At 41.1% G+C, this 19733-nt stretch overlaps 1 protein-coding gene across 5 annotated transcripts in view; it reads left to right on the plus strand.

The window, feature by feature from the left end:
• becn1 (beclin 1, autophagy related) overlaps positions 1-19733 on the plus strand; it is a 134617-nt gene that overhangs the window by 88837 nt on the left and 26047 nt on the right. For all 5 annotated transcript variants that reach the window (XM_079846244.1, XM_079846248.1, XM_079846245.1 and 2 more), the window contains one exon: positions 19215-19357. In XM_079846244.1, coding sequence (XP_079702370.1) covers positions 19215-19357 — 143 coding nt within the window. The remainder of the gene's footprint in view (positions 1-19214; positions 19358-19733) is intronic.

A 19733-nucleotide genomic window follows, 5' to 3' on the forward strand; every position in this document is an offset into this window, starting at 1 on the left:
CCTGTTCTTTTTGTGCTCTTAGAAGAGCCTGAGCAAGCTGTCCTAAAGTTTCAGTGTACCCTGGCTGAAATACTTCAGGGTTGTAGGCGGGTTGTCTTGGAGCTTGAAGTTTCAATCTGGATTCTGGATTCAGATGAGGAGCTCTATCTGGGTCACGGCACCAAAACTGTTGTGAATTTCCTTTTCCTTGTTTGAAGAAGAGACCAGGAGACTTGGATAGGTTCTTCACAAGGATTCTTTATTGAGAAAAACGTGCCATCTTTCCGCTGAGGTCATCAAGTCTAACTAAAGGAGTTGTACATTGTATTTTATCTACATTTTAGGGGGAGGGATTATACAGCAGGAGAGGAGACATTCAAACAAAGGAATGCAAACGCTGTATAGGTAATTGTATAGGTTTAAGGACACACCTCAGACATAAAGGTGTCACCCGTCCAGATTCAATCAGCATAACAGTGTCATTCAAATGTATAGATGATAATTCAATCACTCAAGGGCTCCAAGAGCCATTAAAGACAAATGGTGCTCATTTTACTTACAATGAAGAGAAACAGGAACTGTTTTTTTTAATTAATTTTAATTAATCTGATATCATTATTTTTACCTTAAATGCTAAATACAATGTACTTTCTTAAATTTGTAATCTTACAGTACTTTGAACTGTGTATCAGAATAATTCCTTGTCATCGCGTTCATGATCAGACATACAGCTATATCAGTGTCCTTATTTGCACATATATTTCATTTGGAGAAGATGTGATTAAATATGTGCGCATACACAGTGCTGGTTCATGTTTAGAGCACCAGAGTATATGAAATGTGTCCATAAAAACTTGATACACGCTTGCTCTGGTCTGTATATAAACTATATGATCCGCCTAGCTAACTTTGTTAAACTCATTGTGGTGTTCAGAAACCGCTCTCTTGCACGCTCCGCATGTTGTTTCGATTTTCCGCTGTAATGCTATTTCATGCATACTACAGCAGTGATTGGGTTAAAAGAGCTCTTTCTCATGAATAAATGCAGAGAAGCGTTCAGAACCGGCTGTCGTAGAATCGTGCCGGCAGCCATTCACACAATCCGAAAGCACGCTTCTACCTCTGAAAGACTGAAATTGCTCAGAAAAATGCCAAAATAACCAATTTCCACTTGTTGATAAAATGTATGAGTGCTTTTAGTGTTTTCAGTGATGTGCAATCCTGTACATATTTGTTCATATCTAAAAATTTGTTTTGGGGTTTCATGATCCTTTAAGCCAGTGGTTCTCAAACCTGTCCTGGGAACCTCTTACCACTGCACATTTTGTTTGTCTCCCTTATCAGACACTCCCAATTCAAGTCTTGCTGTCTCTACTAATGAGCTTATGAGTTGAATCAGGTGTGTTAGATGAGGGAGACATGGAAAATGTGCACTGGTGGGGGGTCCGCATGACAGGTTTGAGAACCACTGCTTTAAGCTACAACCTCAAATCAAGAAAATCAAGAATCTGTGATTTGTTCTCATTCAGCTTTGTTTACATGACAACTACAAGAGCAGATTTCCAATATTTTAACTGAACAACTTAATTGTATTTTGTAAATATAAACAAATTTTGATTTTGATGGCTCCAACACAATCCAAAAAAGCTAGTTCCGCATGTTTTCAACCCGCCCATAGGGGTGGGATCTCACTCACAGAATGTAAATGCGCACGGCCACTCAGCTCGGGCATTCATAACAGAGCGATGCAGAGCAAAGGGAGTGTTTCAACTTTTCAATGAATTCCTATGAAAGTTAAGCTTCCATAGGCATGATCTGAAAACGCGCCAGACTGGACACGCTTCCTGAATGACTGAAACGCTTACCTGAGCTCTGATCAGCTTTTCGCTCTCATGATGAATGCAATCTGACTAATTGACCTATCGGTAAGCCCCTCCCTCGAACGCAGATGAGCCAATAGCAGTTGAGTATCAGTTGTGCTGGGACCGGAACTCGGACATTTTTAGGTGTCAGCGCCATAGAGAAACATTGGAAATTCCGAAGCTCTCATCGGTTTGATGGTGTTTACGCTACAAAAATGCTAAAATGTTGTGCCTGAGGTACTTTAACACTGATTCCAGGGATCCTGAGAGGATTTTCTGTTTGTCATACTCTCATTAAGTAACAATTAAAGTCCCTGCTAACATACAAACCGAAATAACTAACTGTTCTCACGTCATGTAACACTGTAGGTCAAAAACACGAAGGTCTACATTTCAGTGCCTCTCCATATTAAACTGGTTATATGGAAATTAATTTAATTTTAGATATGTTTAAGGTCTACATTATCTGTCCTACTAAGGAGGACTCCTATTTTGATGGGTACCGTAAAACTTCAAATAAAAGCCCGGGCTTCTATTTACCCAAATCACCGAACTGCACCGGCTTGTATTTGAAACAGGCGTCTATAAGAGACCTTAGTGTTGAGATGTTCAAGCATGACGGTAGGAGGTTACCACATTATATTACGTTTTATTTATAATTAATTTGAATGTGTTTAACAAATCATTTAATGTAAGAAATGTCTTAGATTATTGGCAGCACAAAAAACGAAACGATGTGACAGGAATGGGCAGAAATAGAACAATATAAATTACCGCTAAAATCCATTGAGCGTATGAACTTGTTGCCCGAAACACATCAACAAGAAAGAATGAAGGCTACCCTGTAAAACAACTCCAATCATGTGATAGAAAATTACTCTATACATCACTATCATCATCCCCGCGATTCTTGATTCAAGTTCATGGGCGAATTCCTCCTCCACTTGTCCCTCTCCAGCCTCCGCTAACTCTGCCTGCCTTGCTCGCACTAACAGCTCCGCCCAGATGCGCACGGCTCTCCCTCTTTGAAACAATGGATAATGTGGTCCTCGCTTCCATCAGAAGCTACTGTCAGGCCACATACCTAAGGATAACATCCCGAAGTTAATGAAATATATCTCCTCCCTCTCCCTCGCACACACAAACACACGCGCACGTCTGCGCGCAAGCATTAAAGGAATTTTTCAGCCGCTCCGTATCCAGCTTTACCCACGCTTGAAATTTGACAACTGTCAGCTTAAATGTCAAATTATACTTTTCTCCATGGTGGTATTGAGAGAATTAAGAAAAACTGAAGACTGAAAGTTCGTTAACCTCGTTATGTTGCCATAGTGATGAGTCGTTCATGAACGGTTACGTCTGTCACGTGAGATTTAATCAAAACATAGAACAGACGATGTGACGGGTTTGAGAAGATCAAATACAGCCCGATACTAAAAAACAGACCCGGCGTCTATTTGAGACCGGCCTTTATTTACCCAAACCTGTCGTCACACCAGGCGTTTAAAAGAGACAGGCGTCTATTTGGGACTCGGCTATTATTTGAAGTTTTACGGTATTATAGTCTACGGGTAGTGAAAGGGAGAGCTTGCGCGCAGTTTATCTGAGTTGTTTTGCAGATATAAAGTTTACCAGTTATTAACTGCACCCCGGAAAAGTCATAAGCTCTGTGTATATGTTTGTTTACTGTTAGTTGTATGAGTGTATTTGTGTAATTTGCTGTGTATGTTAATGGTAATGCAACGGAGAGCGCAACTGAGAGAGATAGTTGACGTGAGTTGAAGAGAGAATGAGACGTTAATGCACACTTCTTATGCTTTGTTTGTTCAGCTCTTACGATGATTTTTTGGAATGAAAAAGGACATAATAAACTTCATTTGGACGGGGTGTATGCTACATTCTGTGTCCAAAAACATCTTGGGATAAGATTTTCACACTGACAGCTGTCATTGTAAGATATAGCAACTCCGTTTGTTTGTCCGAGTTAGCAACAGTAACTAAGGGTGGCGGGGCTTACCGGTAGGTCAATTGTAGTGTCTGTTCTCTAACTGAACAAAATTATTTTATTACTATTAAAATCAAAACAACGGTGGGGGCGGTGTCATGATGGGCAAGTGATAACCAGTGGCCGTGGCTTTGGGAGTGGCCTCGTTGAGCAGCAAAGCAAGTGCATTCTGGGAGTTGTTGTCTTTCATCCACATGAGACAAAAATAAATTTTCTGTCTTTTCTCAGTCTAGAAAGCACCAAATTCAAAAATAATTTCACATTTCTACTACATAAATGAACCAGTTTAAATACACATTCATCTTCCCAGCGCTGAAGTACCCCTTTAAGGCCGAATGTTTTCTGTGATGGAGAGGGAATCCCAGAATCTAGTTATGACAATTTAATTTACTGTATAAAGCAAATGTCACGTAAAACACGCAAACTGATGGATGAATGAATGCATCGAAAGTAGAGCTGTGCAATAAATCAAATTGCGACATTGTATGTGAATATTAAAGAGCAAAACACTGCTATATAAATATATGATCTGGTTGTTCTGTCTCTGAATGAGCAGCGCCCTTTCGTCTACTACATACTCAAGTATGCGTGATGCTCGTGGTGTTTTTAACGTCACACAAACCATATTTGGAAATTAACACATGAACATTTCCAGAGCTGGTCTGAAAGAACACCTAATAAGCATTTTCATCATTTTATTTGAATAAAAACCAGTCAAATACACTCTGAAACAGGTCTTCACTAAAACCTGTCAAAATAAACATTTGTTTTAACTAGAAGAAATTGTGACAGACATACACTCTCCTAAAGGATTATTAGGACCACCTGTTCAATTTCTCATTAATGCAATTATCTAATCAACCAATCACATGGCAGTTGCTTCAATGCATTTAGGGGTGTGGTCCTGGTCAAGACAATCTCCTGAACTCCAAACTGAATGTCAGAATGGGAAAGAAAGATGATTTTTGAGCGTGGCATGGTTGTTGGTGCCAGACGGGCCGGTCTGAGTATTTCACAATCTGCTCAGTTACTGGGATTTTCACGCACAACCATTTCTAGGGTTTACAAAGAATGGTGTGAAAAGGGAAAAACATCCAGTATGCGGCAGTCCTGTGGGCGAAAATGCCTTGTTGATGCTAGACGTCAGAGGAGAATGGGCCGACTGATTCAAGCTGATAGAAGAGCAACTTTGACTTAAAGGTCCCATGGCATGAAATTTTCATTTTATGAGGTTTTTCAACATTAATATGAGTTCCCCTAGCCTGAATATTGTCCCCAAGTGGATAGAAATGTTGATCGGTGTAAACCCGAGTTCTGGCTGTCTTTCTCTGCCCTTGAGAAAATGACAGGCCAGACTAGCCAATCCTGAAGTCTCCTGGTTTGACATCCAAGCAGGAACGGTTACCTCCCTTTCCTCCACCCAGAGAATCTGGCACGCCCATGCAAACGCTCAAGAGATCATTGCTTGTAAACGAGTGAACGCTGGCAGTTTCTCAGTGTTTGGATGTACAAATGAAAACAGAAGTCTTTTTTCAGTTCCTTCTGATCTGTGATCAGTGATTTCTTATGTGTAGCTAATTATTTATTATTCGTGCACACGCTGCGGCTTCTCTCTCTCCCGACAGAACGGTGTTTTCGTGTTTTCTATCTTGTGAGTCAGTGTTTTTGTACGTCCTCGTCTCGTCTATCTGTTCTACAATGTGCATACAGTCGTTTCTGCTCAACATCAGCAGAGTAACATCTTTAGAGATCAACCTTACACACGCCGAGGCTCGGGCTGCACTGGCCAGTCGGCCTCCAACATCCCCGACCCCCAGTACTGCATCTGGCCCACAGCGGAGGCACCAAACGCGGCGCGAGATTAAGCAGAAGGGGGGTAAGCGTGAGGGTATCTGGGCTAGGCTAGCCAGCTATTCCCACAATAAACTGGATTACATTCGATTACTGCTGTTGTCTTTGTTTGCGCTGTGTACTCAATGCGCGCCACTGACGCTTTCCATATGATAGGAACATATCTAAAAATAATGGTATTATCAACACTTACTCATAACTCGTTCATCTCGACAGCTGTAATGGTACTTTGCATGTGTTACAAAGTTGGTAATAATGATGAAGACGGACTCGGCGTGACTGGGACTCGTGTTTATTCAGAACTCTCAAATACAAACACAATAAACTCGCGCTGACTGACAGCGCTCTCATAACTCAGTAGTTACTATAAATAACTTTGTTAGCAATCGCTGAGCTCAGTCTCTGGTACATTAGTGATGTCCGGTTCGCGAACTATCTTTCTTTTGAACCGGTTCTTTTTAGTGAACCGAATCAGTTCACCAAATCGGACTGAATCGTTCTAAACGGTTTGCGTCTCCAGTCAGCGCTGATCCATAATTTACTAAAGTTACTAACTTTCTGATATGAGTGACAGCCCCTCCGACTAGAAATAGACTAATAACCTGAAGTATATGCTGTAACTAAAACAGTTCACTGAACTGAGACTGACAGAACTGATGTGAAGTGAACTCGGTCCATCCATCTCTCTGGCAGCAGCTCGTGCCTGCTCGTGCCTCGTAGACCTCGTTAAACCACGCCCCCTCCGCTCATATCAAATGCAAAGATGTCAGCCAATCACAATAGTGGGCGTTTTTACTGAAGTCTCACAGCAGACACGCCTCTTATAACAGGGCCTTCAGCCACAGGGCAAACAGTAGTATAGAAAAATGCCTTTTATTTCTAAATTATGACATTTTATGATGTAAAAATCATACTAACAATATAAGTACACCTCAGGAAACATTATAAAATAATAGAAAAATGCCATGCCATGGGACCTTTAAATAACCACTCGTTACAACCGAGGTATGCAGCAAAGCATTTGTGAAGCCACAACACGCACAACCTTGAGTCGGATGGGCTACAACAGCAGAAGACCCCACCAGGTACCACTCATCTCCACTACAAATAGGAAAAAGAGGCTACAATTTGCACAAGCTCACCAAAATTGGATGGTTGAAGACTGGAAAAATGTTGCCTGGTCTGATGAGTCTCGGTTCCTGTTGAGACATTCAGATGGTAGAGTCAGAATTTGGCGTAAACAGAATGAGAACATGGATCCATCATGCCTTGTTACCACTGTGCAGGCTGGTGGTGGTGGTGTAATGGTGTGGGGAATGTTTTCTTGGCACACTTTAGGCCCCTTAGTGCCAATTGGGCATCGTTTAAATGCCACTGCCTACCTGAGCATTGTTTCTGACCATGTCCATCCCTTTATGACCACCATGTACCCGTCCTCTGATGGCTACTTCCAGCAGGATAATGCACCAGGTCACAAAGCTCGAATCATTTCAAATTGGTTTCTTGTACATGACAATGAGTTCACTGTACTAAAATGGCCCCCACAGTCACCAGATATCAACCCAATAGAGCATCTTTGGGATGTGGTGGAACGGGAGCTTTGTGCCCTGAATGTACATTCCACAAATCTCCATCAACTGCAAGATGCTATCCTATTAATATGGGCCAACATTTCTAAAGAATGCTTTCAGCACCTTGTTGAATCAATGCCACATAGAATTAAGGCAGTTCTGAAGGTGAAAGGGGGTCAAACACAGTATGTTCCTAATAATCCTTTAGGTGAGTGTATATTAGCCTACTATTGTAGGCCTACAATAGAATGTATTTGTCAAAATAATAATAATACATAATTTAAACATTTAAGAATATATTTTTAATCCATGGTTTAATATAGCAAATCTCTGTTTTGCAGCACTTTGCCAAAAAATAAAAGGATAAAAGTTACATTTTATTTGATTACCACCGTTTTGGTAATATATTTGTATTAAATCATAAAAAGAAAAATTTCAAGGGCTCTATTATTCTTAAACATATACAAACTTATTGAAATTTTAATAAACAAAACAAACAAATGCTTTCAAGTTTATTACAATAAAGCATTTGTTCAACCAAAAAACCTCCCACTGTTTTCATTCATTTAACGCCATTTTAACTGGTGATAATAATACCCATAATCTCATATCTTATTGTGTGAAAATATCATTCTGGAAGAGCTTTGTAAGCGGACAGACATGAGGTTATCGACTCAGAGCAATGGACTAATGGCAATGAGTATCCAGTGCACCTGTGGCAAAAGGAGCAGGGTCAGGAATCACCCCACAGTACCCAAAGCCTCCACGTGGTGCAAGCTGTGCAGCTGAACATAGCATTGCAGACTGCATGGATCAGATGGCCTAGGGGCAGCCAAACAACAGATTGGCAAAGATCTGATGAGGGCATACAGGTGCTGGTCATATAATTAGAATATCATCAAAAAGTTGATTTATTTCACTAATTATATTCATTCATTACACACATACTGATATATTTCAAATGTTTATTTCTTTTAATTTTGATGATTATAACTGACAACTAAGGAAAATCATAAATTCAGTATCTCAGAAAATTAGAATATTACTTAAGAATATTACTTAAGATTTTTAGAAATCTTGGCCAACTGAAAAGTATGAACATGAAAAGTATGAGCATGTACAGCACTCAATACTTAGTTGGGGCTCCTTTTGCCTGAATTACTGCAGCAATGCGGCGTGGCATGGAGTCGATCAGTCTGTGGCACTGCTTAGGTGTTATGAGAGCCCAGGTTGCTCTGATAGTGGCCTTCAGCTCTTCTGCATTGTTGGGTCTGGCATATCGCATCTTCCTCTTCACAATACCCCATAGATTTTCTATGGGGTTAAGGTCAGGCGAGTTTGCTGGCCGATTAAGAACAGGGATACCATGGTCCTTAAACCAGGTACTAGTTGCTTTGGCACTGTGTGCAGGTGCCATGTCCTGTTGGAAAATATCATCTGCATCTCCATAAAGTTAGTCAGCAGCAGGAAGCATGAAGTGCTCATAAACTTCCTGGTATACGGCTGCGTTGACCTTGGACTTCAGAAAACAATGGACCAACAGCAGCAGATGACATGGCACCCCAAACCGTCACTGACTGTGGAAACTTTACACTGGACCTCAAGCAACGTGGATTGTGTGCCTCTCCTCTCTTCCTCCAGACTCTGAGACCCTGATTTCCAAAGGAAATGCAAAATTTACTTTCATCAGAGAACATAACTTCGGACCACTCAGTAGCAGTCCAGTCCTTTTTGTCTTTAGCCCAGGCGAGACGCTTCTGACACTGTCTGTTGTTCAAGAGTGGCTTGACACAAGGGATGTGACAGTTGAAACCCTTGTCTTGCATACGTCTGTGCGTAGTGGTTCTCTAAGTCCACTCTTTGTGAATCTCCCCCACATTTTTGAATGGGTTTTGTTTCACAATCCTCTCCAGCAATGCGGTTATCCCTATTGCTTGTACACTTTTTTCCATCACATCTTTTCCTTCCCTTCGCCTCTCTATTAATGTGCTTGGACACAGAGCTCTTTGAACAGCCAGCCTCTTTTGCAATGACCTTTTGTGTCTTGCCCTCCTTGTGCAAGGTGTCAATGGTCATCTTTTGGACAACTGTCAAGTAAGCAGTCTTCCCCATGATTGTATAGCCTACAGAACTAGACTGAGAGACCATTTAAAGGCCTTTGCAGGTGTTTTGACTTAATTAGCTGATTAGAGTGTGGCACCAGGTGTCTTCAATATTGAACCTTTTCACAAGATTCTAATTTTCTGAGATACTGAATTTGGGGTTTTCCTTAGTGGTCAGTTATAATCATCAAAATGAAAATAAATAAACATTTGAAATATATCAGTCTGTGTGTAGTGAATGAATATAATATACAAGTTTCACTTTTTAAATGGAATTAGTGAAATAAATCAACTTTTTGATGAAATTCTAATTATATGACCAGCACCTGTAGACCTGGCATGGGAAACAATAGCCAAAGGTGATGTGGAGAGGAGATTGAAGACAATGACAATGATGGTCATGACAGTTGCAGTTGAGAGATTTGGCATAGAAGAAAAAAGGACAAAACAGCCATATGTTAAAGAGTACCTATCATGGCATTTAAAATGTTCCAAATATTGTTTTAGAAGTCCCCAACAACAGTTTTGCATGCATGCAATGACAAAAAAGACTTTAGTTTTCTTATAATATGCATTTATTTTTACCTGTTTTGTCAGCGATTTTCAAATGATTCCTTTAGTGATTCACTTTTCAAAACCGTGACTTTACGAAAAACTTTACGTGACGCTAATCTGCGGTGATTGGTCCGATGACCCAGTCAGTTGTGATTGGTATAGTCTGTGCAGATATTTTCGGAAACAGAACGCCCATCAAAGTCTTATAGTGACAGTAATTTGTTAATATGTGTCAGGAGTTATGAATATGAAAACCGCGTCGGAACCGTTTGATTGTAATATGAGCCTCAGCTGATCTCATTCATAAAAAAACTCCTCTATTCTCCTCACGAAGACTCGCGACAAATCAACATCCCTCAGGGCTTTTAGTTCAAAAGTGTGCAGATGAGGAGACATATTGATAGATTCTCATATGTCTGTCAAATTTCTAAACAGAGGAGTATTTTTTATTCAATACTTCCGCAAAATGCGCAGATGTCTCTTATGTGTTGTTTACAATTCATACTGGCAGCCGGAGGGCGCTCTGTGCACATGTAATCCATATATGGTACAGATAGACGAAGAAGATACCATGTGCCATAATAGAAGTCCATAATAAAAGCTTCATGAGATTGCGAAACATGCAAATAGAGACATTTGACGATTAAATGAACACACAATCGCGACAATGCATGGTTTGTCTTCAAGCCACTTAGTCTTCAAATGCTCATCCTTGGGCAGATGAAAAAAGTTTGCTTTTGGAGGCGCACTTCAGAACACAGCGTCTCGTCGCCATGATGTTTTCTAGTTTTCACTGGCGTCTTGGAGCGCAATAAGTTGGCGTATCGTATTCAAATAACTTGACAAGTTGACGTCATCTAGTCAGAGAAAAAGCTTCGGTCTTCTAACGATTCTTAAAAATGACTGAGAGTCGACTCTTACTTTTGAAAGAAAATAACTATATATATGGTGTACTGTCATATTTCAAAACTTTGCAGGATGTTTTTGTTCACTTAGATCTATGTTACACACTACATGAAAGGTAAATTTCAAAATTCCATGATAGGTGCTCTTTAAGAATAACAGAGCCAACAAGATCCATAACATCTGCAAATTACTAAAATCCGTTAAGAAACAACATAAGCTGGCAAACCAGGAAGAAAAGGCACCACTGGAAGAATTACGACTAATGCTGAGGAAAAGGCTCATAACCCTGAGAAGAGCAGAGCAACATCGGAGGCGCAGGAGGGAAAGACCACAGAGGAGAGCAGCATTTATCAGCAACCCCTTCCAGTTCACAAAACAGCTGTTGGGTCAGAAGAGAAGTGGAGTCCTGTCATGTACAAAAGAAAGAGATGGATCAACATCTCCATAGAACCTTCATTTACATTTATGCATTTAGTAGACGCTTTTATCCAAAGCGACTTACAACTGAGGAGTACAGGAGCGATCCGTCATGAGGAGGCAGCGAAACACAGAAAGTGCCTGAAGTACTAAGTTTGGACATCGCACAGAGCATCATTCACCAGGGCAGGGAAGAAGTAGAGGAAAATAGAAGGAAAATAAGGAAAAGGAAAGTGTTTTTTTTTTTTTTTTCTTAAGATAAGGTTAAGTGCTCGCGGAAGAGGTGAGTTTTCAGCTGTCGTTTGAATGCTGTCAGTGATTCTGCAATTCGGATGGAGGTGGGAAGGTCGTTCCACCAGCAGGGAACGGTGAATGTGAATGTTCTGGAGAGGGATTTTCTGCCTCTCTGTGATGGTACCACAAGCCGTTGCTCCTTAGCTGAGCGAAGGCTTCTGGTGGGGGTGTAGACTTGTAGGAGCGAGTCAAAGTATGCAGGAGCTCGTGGTGGATCTGTAAGCGAGCGTAAGCTCCTTGAACTTAATGCAAGCAGTGAGTGGTAGCCGAGAGATGAAGAGTGGCGTGGGCCCTTTTGGGTTTGTTGAAGATAAGGCGTGCTGCTGCATTCTGGATCATTTGGAGAGTTTTGATCGCACATGATGGCAGTCCAGCCAAAAGCACATTGCAGTAGTCAAGCCTAGAAATGACCAGGGCCTGGACAAGAAACTGGGTTGCATGTTCTGTTAGAAAAGGTCTGATCTTCCTGATTTTGTGGAGTGCAAACCTGCATGAGCGAGCTGTCTTTAAAATGTGGTCTTTGAAGGACAGCTGGTCGTCAAAGATTACGCCAAGGTTTCTGACCGACCCTGTAGGGGTGATCCGAGATTAACCTAGCTGGATGGCGAAGCCATGTTGTATTGTCAGATTGGCCGGGAAGACGAGCAGTTCAGTCTTTGCCAGGTTGAGCTGCAGGTGATGTTTTTCATCCATGCTGAGATGTCCGCCAGACAGCTGGAGATTCTTGCGGCTACTGTGGGGTCGTCTGGTTGGAATGAAAGGTAGAGCTGAGTCTCATCAGCATAGCAGTGGTATGAGAGGCCATGTGCCTGTATGATGGGTCCCAATGATGTAGTGTAAATGGAGAAGAGGAGAGGTCCAAGCACTGAGCCCTGAGGAACCCCTGTGGTCAGCTGATGTGCTTTGGATACCTCCCCTCTCCAGGCAATCTTGAAAGACCTACCTGTGATATAGGACTCAAACCAGTGGAGTGTAATCCCTGTGATGCCCAGTGATGAAAGGGTGGACAGAAGAATCTGATGATTGACTGTGTCAAAGGCAGCAGATAGATCGAGGAGGACAGGGACCGATGATTTGGAATCAACTTTTGCAATCCGCAGGGCTTCAGTATATGCAGTCTCTGTGGAGTGGCCCCTTTTGAAACCTGACTGCTGATGGTTGTTGTTTTGTTTGTGAAGAAATGGGCAAAATCGTCGGCAGATTAGGGAGGTGGTGGGAGGAGGCGGAGGAGGACAGAGCAGAGAGTTTAATGTTCTGAACAGTGTGAGTGAGTTTGAGCTGTTGTTGATTTTGTTGTGGAAATATGAAGATTTAGCCGCATGGACTTACCTGAAAAGGATGAGAGCAGAGACTGATACTTACTCAGGTCAGACGGGTCGGTTGATTTAAGCCATTTCCTCTCTGCTGCCCTGAGTTTGGTCCGGTGTTCATGAAGAACATCAGATAGCCATGGGTTAGAGGGAGTAGTACGTGCTGGCCTAGAAGACAGAGGACAGATACTATCTTGACAAGAAGTTAAAGTGGAACATAGATTCTGTATGGTATGCTAACATCCATAGAGGAGAATTGTGTGGATGAGTGTCGGAAAGCTGTCGCCACTACGGTCAATTTACATTTGCAGGATCCTGACCGCGAGGTGTCGAATGACCGGGTGTTACAGTTTACCTGTGTTGTAGAGTTCCTTTTTGTTTGCCGGCAAGCCCAGGGATCGATGAAATGACAAGAGTACACAGTCGCAAAGCATTTGGTCCCAGTGATTTATTCCGGCAGCTGCCCCGCACACGTGTACAAAAAGAAAGTTCAAAATGAATCAAAAATAAATAAACAAAACTACTGAAAACATACAATACAAACAGAAATAAAAATGCTTGGAGCAGCAAATCAGGAAGAATCCAAGAAGCCTCTCATGCTACAGCCCAAAGCTATCCCTAGCCCAACTAACCTCTCAAGCCAAACACGCTAGCTTGTACCAGCCCAGTTCCCGCCAAAACACTCATGGAACATACCAACTCCCGGGGTAGACTTGACTCCTCCCCCATAACCCAAGAATACTGGTCTAGCCCGACAGTGCTATCAAAACCTTGAAACACAAATCAAATCATGCATATTATCATTGATCAGCTATAAACAATACAACATGACAACCATATGAAAACCAATTCAAAACCTCTGTTCAATTATTGTACTCAATACCATTTAAACGCTAGATATTGTCTCTATACTTTTTTCAAATCATCATCATGAAACAAACAACCAATCAAAACACTTGATAACACTGTGAACTAATGTTCACGTGGTGATGACCTCCAAGTTCATCATCACAATGAGGGAAGAGAAGATGACACAGCAGAGGAGAGACGAGAAGGAGAAAGTGAGCGCAGGTTTTGCCTGAAAGTAACTGGTAGAGCGGCTGGTGGTGCCTGAGTAGTAAGTTGTAGATTAAATGTGATGAAGTAATGATCTGAATGGTGAAGAGGTTTGACCAAAATGTTATCTGTAGTGCAGTTGCGTGTGTAGATAAGGTCAAGTTGGTTACCAGATTTGTGGGTATGTGTGCTGCTGAGGTGGGTGAGATCAAATGAGGCTAGGAGTGAGTGGAAGTCTTCAGCATAAGGTTTGTTGATGTGAATGTTGAAGTCACCGAGGACTACAAGTGGGCTGCCATCCTCTGGGAATGAGGACAGCAGCAGATCCAGCTCCTCAACAAAGGTGCCTAATTGGCCAGGAGGGCGGTAAATTACTATAATATGGGTTGTAACGGGAGATGTAACTGTAATAGCATGGTACAGAAAGCACATGGTAAGAGAGAGAAAAGAGAAAGGAAAAACTTAAGTGCCTTACTGGTGGCCTCTTCGGGGGAGTCGCAGGGAGAGTCGATGTCTTTACCCGACTTTGTCTTCACACGAGGAGGCTGAACGCTCCCGCTAACGCTTCCGCGCCAGCGTTAATGAGCATATTAAATAGATGCTAATCACTACTTCAGTCAGAACAGGTGAGGACGCTTTTGTAATTCGCCCAAACAATCAAGGGAACAGCCTGTCAATGGCTCAGCTCAAAAACGAAACAATGACTCACTAGCAGTGCGAATATCCAGCAATAATAATAACAATTGAGTGCGGGCGGGCGGCAAAAACAGCTGTGGTTATAATTCAAATACAATTATCTTAACCAGTAAAATTATAAATAGATAAATAAGTACAGAATCGAAATGTATCCACTTGTTAGCGTGTAATACGCTGAGCAAATCCAGCAAACTGAGTAATCAGAAAAAACACTTACACGCTGCTTCAATGCACTCCTTCACTGTCGGCACGCTTCTCCTAGCGACTTACTGACTGACCTGACCTTATATATGTTCTGTCCACCTTTGTAATTCGCCCAAACAATCAAGGGAACAGCCTGTCAATGGCTCAGCTCAACACAAACAGAGAAGTTGAACTTGGAGAATGCGACATCCTCATTACCCCCCCCCCCCCCCCAAAGAACCAACAGAGGCCTTTGACTTGCAAGAGCCGTCCTTCAAAGAGGTTCAACAAGTCGTCAAGAAAGCCAGAGCTGGCTCAACACCTGGTCAGAGTGCAGGAGTAATCACACAGCTGCTGAGGGAGGCCAGAGAAACCAAGGGCAACCTAGTGGTGCTGTGGTTAGATCTTGTATCTGGTTTTAAAAAATTATTCACAGAGCATAAAATTCCTTATTAGGGCTGTCTATGATGTCCTCCCAAGTCCATCCAAATTGCACCACTGGGGCCTTGCGGAACAACCAGCCTGCCCCCTCTGTGAGAGAACTGACATATTTGAACATATCCTGAGTTGCTGTAGTAGATCGTGGGGGCATGGACCATAGGAGGACCATCTGCAATACTCTTAACATCTGCCGAGCAGGCACGCTATTCACTTTGTCAAAGAGGGAGAAAGACTAACTAGTGAACACCAGAAAGCAACTGGGCTTCTCTTTACTGCACAGGATTGGAGGATGGAAGAAGACCTTGGAAAGCGGATGTGATTTCCTCCCCACATCACAGAGACTTCACTGCGGCCTGACATTTTGTGGTCAGACTCATACAAAAAAAATGTCTGATGCTTGTGCTCACCATACCATGGGAAGAAAGGATGGAGGAGGCCTGTGAACGGAAAATATCAAAGTATGAGGAACTGAAGGTTAGCATGTGGAGGTTGGGTGTCGGGGGTTTGCAGGCCAGTCACTGTGCAAAGCATACATGGCACTCGGAATCACAGGAGAGAGATGAAGAAGAGCTATTCACACCACCACAGACGGAGCTGCAACCGGTCACAGAGAATTGAATAATGCAGCGCTCATCACTGTTACTTTTCACCCAGTCGTCCAATCACAGTGGAGGAGCGGCGGGACAAATACAACACCAACCAACCATAACGGAACAAAATAATTTAAAACAAGAGCCAGAGCAAATACTTTACATTGCATCAGCATTTTTATATAGAATCAATACAGAAACAAACTATCTGTGAAATGAGATACTATTAACACTTCAGCGAATATTCCATATCACAGCATGCAAAGTGACTCAAAAAACGCTGCACTGCCAAAACGTTCTCAAGCGCTCACAGCAAGGCGTTTTCAGCAGAGCGCATAGAGTTTTCAGGTGGCTAAAACGCTTTGGTGGACGTGGATCAATCTTTGGTAGATCAATCTTGATTTATAATATCTAAAATAAGAGAAACTTTTTGTTTATTGAACTGTTGGGTAACATTAGGATCACATTTGCAGTCGTGTTGATCTATCATATGCCATAAATATAAAGAATCATACTAGGGGCATTTTTTGCCAACATATGGATTTTGAGAGCATTTTCATTTTATAAAGAAGGATGCTGTTTTGCACTAATCTCCCCAGATATTAGTCAAATTAACTGTAATGAACAGGTTATAAAGTCATTGTCGAGCAGGGGCGTTTCTAGGATTTTAATTTTAGGGGGCTCAGCCCCCAGTGAAGGTATGGGGAAAAAAATGGTAAAACTTTAGTTTAGACTCCAATTCTCACTATTAACTAGTAGCTTATTAGTATGCATATTAGGATATTGGCTATTTATTATTACTTATAAAGCAAATATTAATGCCTTATTCTGCATGACCATATTGTACATCCCTTAATCATACAATGTAGGCAGGTTTATAATCACTGAGATCCCAAATGTGAGGTAGTTTGGGGGGTTCGGGGAGAACATTTTGATTTCCATGATCTACATATGTGCATTACTGTATGTTTAACTGATATTTATATGTTTTATTAATAATTTTTGTAGACATGTTAATTTACTGAAAGCTAACAGGAAAGATCGGTAACTAAATGTATTAAATTGATTCACAATATGTACACATTCATTACTAATCTTATGCCCAATACAGGCTGAAAAAAGCTGAGCTTTTTTTTTACTGAATGCTACAAATGGAATTATATTAATTTACAATATGCACACATTCATTACTATTAATCTTATGCCTAATCTGAAGAAAACGGCTTTCTTATTATTTCTTGTTTGTTAATTATATTATAAAGGACATTACATAGGCCTATTTCAATTCAAAATGGCGAAATTAGACAAAAGTTTATTAATTTGCCTGAATATTCTTATATTTGTTTAACGTTTCTGACTTAAAGAAGCAGCTGTCAAATATGAAATGTTTAGTTTAGCTACATATCTCACACTTGACGTTGAGTCGTGTTGCTAAAATTCACGCTCAGACTCGGCAGCATCTGTGCGTACATAAAGCCCGCCTACTCTGATTTGATTGGTTTTCTCAAATATTTTGACATTGACGAGCGGTGACAGACTTCTAACGTGCGCTCTATTCGCCGCCACAGCGGATTGAAGAACACGCTGATTAAAAGACGGGACGAAGGCAAAGCCTCCCGCAAGTTTCATGTTATAAAGGTCAATCACACATTTTTTAGGGGGGCTGGGCAGAAGTTTAGGGGGGGCTGAAGCAGTAGTAACTCTAGCCCCCCACCTCTGAAATATACTATATTCCAGGCCTAAACAATGTTGTTATAGGGTATAGGGAGGGAAAACACTTTTACAGTGGAATGTAAAGTTTTGTGTTGTTACTACAGAATGACGGGATGGTGATGTAAGGAAAAATTGAAAATGGGCCGTTTGTTGATGTGAAAATTCAGCTTTGTCCCTGTTATGATTGAATCATAGGACCGGATACCAGTCATTTGCCAAGAGATCTCTTATTTATTATTTTTATATGTCAGACATAGTAGAGACATTGAAAAGTTATTGTCTCATGCCAGCTGTATGTTTCTCCATTCCTCCGTTTCTCTACCCTCTCCCTTCTCCATCCTCCCCCTGTCCCTCTTCCTCCATCTCATTGTCGTTGTCTTGGTCTTCGTCTCGGTCTCTGCCATCTCCTGTCTCTGTCTCCCGTCTCCCATCTCTGTCTCCCGTCTGAGGCAGTACACTCAATTTGGATGTTATATACTACTAACAGAGGACCTCACTAGGAAGAGATTTCCTTAGAAGGAAGAGAAACATGTGTCCTATGTTTAAAATAGAGCGTATACTTCATGCTTACATATGTTGCACAATCCACTTTCCTTATAAAGAATCAGTTGACAATGCATCATGGAGCAAATGCATGCTACTGTATGCATCAGTGGAAACGTGCTATATGTATGCACATTCCTGTAACAAATATAGCTCATATGTCTCTCCTTGGGACACATGTACAGACACAGCCTGACTTTACATTGTACATTATACAAATAATAATGAAAAATAATAAAACAATAATACTAAATAAAAATAACATTAAACAATAAAATTTCAATCTTCACTGTTGAATTATTAGATAAATACTGCACACCAGAGGTGGTAATGCGCAACTCAATTATTATGCTTATACTACGGTTACCACACCTCAAAACATTGTCCAAATTATGTATTTCAAAACATTTGTCAGGTTTTTGTCCTTAAAATACTCTTACCTTCAAAATTTCTTAAGCATCTAATCCCAAGCCTCTGATGCTAATTCCAAAACATAATTTTAGAGCTAGTAATGGCTCTCAGAGGCTTCAGCCACTGATATCAGACTAATGCAGTTATTAATGCAGAGAGAGAGAGAGATTGATTAAGCATATGTGAGTCTGTGCGTCTCTCAACAGTGTTCGGCAGCAGCATCTCTACTAATAGCGAAACTAAGTTTATCTGCTCCAAGAACAGGGCCGTTATTACCTTGCTAGTGAGAAATTCATGTAGCATTTACATTATTAAATGGTTTTATTGATAAATTCGTCAGAGCAGCGCTGACAACACGTTTCTGTGCAAGTGTGTCTCCGTACTTGTGTGTGCGTTTGAGTGGGAGAGAGAGCGGGAAAAAGAGAGTATATGCTGTCCTTGTATAATAAAATTTAATTTTAAGGCAAGTTAGTTTTGTTTACTATATTTATTTGCTTGGCCAGTGTCAATACCTGCCTGGAACTACTTTAGCCATGCCAAAACTACTATGCATTTCTTGAAAGTAAAAACTGAAAAGCCAAAGTAAAACAAATGTACATGAAAAGGTTATTTGCATTTCTTAGTGGGAGTGATTTTAATTATCAGGAAGACACTGCCCTTTAAAAATGTCTTGGAGGAAATGTACAAGTCACATCATCAGCATTTTTTTGCTTCTGTTTCCTGTTGTAGGAGTTGCCATTATATTGCTCAGGTGGTCTGCGCTTTTTCTGGGATAATAAATTTGACCATGCAATGGTGGCTTTCCTTGACTGTGTCCAACAGTTTAAAGAGGAGGTGGAGAAGGGTGACACAGGCTTCTGTCTGCCATACAGGTAAGAATGTCCAGAAGACAAATTTATATAAAAAATTGCATGTCGTTATAGATCACCAGGCTGTTGGAAGATATAACTTTAATCAGCCAAGCGAGTATTGTAATCTAAAAATGACCAACTATCAGGCTATTAATCAATATTAATATATATTAGGGCCGGGCAAATTAACACATTAACGTGGGCGATTAATTTTTTTCAGCTTAACGCTTAAAAAATATTTAACGCAAATAACGCAGCGTCAGTTTTTATATCCATTTTGCCTAGCGTTACATGATCACGCTCCTATTCATGTAAATGCTTCCAAGCGCGACAAGACACAAGAGAACGCGCTGTATGTCAATGTCCTGTCTGTCTGTCTGTGTGTGTGTGTGTGTGT

The sequence above is a fragment of the Gobio gobio genome (assembly GCF_949357685.1).
Source record: "Gobio gobio genome assembly, chromosome: 20".
Lineage (NCBI taxonomy): Eukaryota > Metazoa > Chordata > Actinopteri > Cypriniformes > Gobionidae > Gobio > Gobio gobio.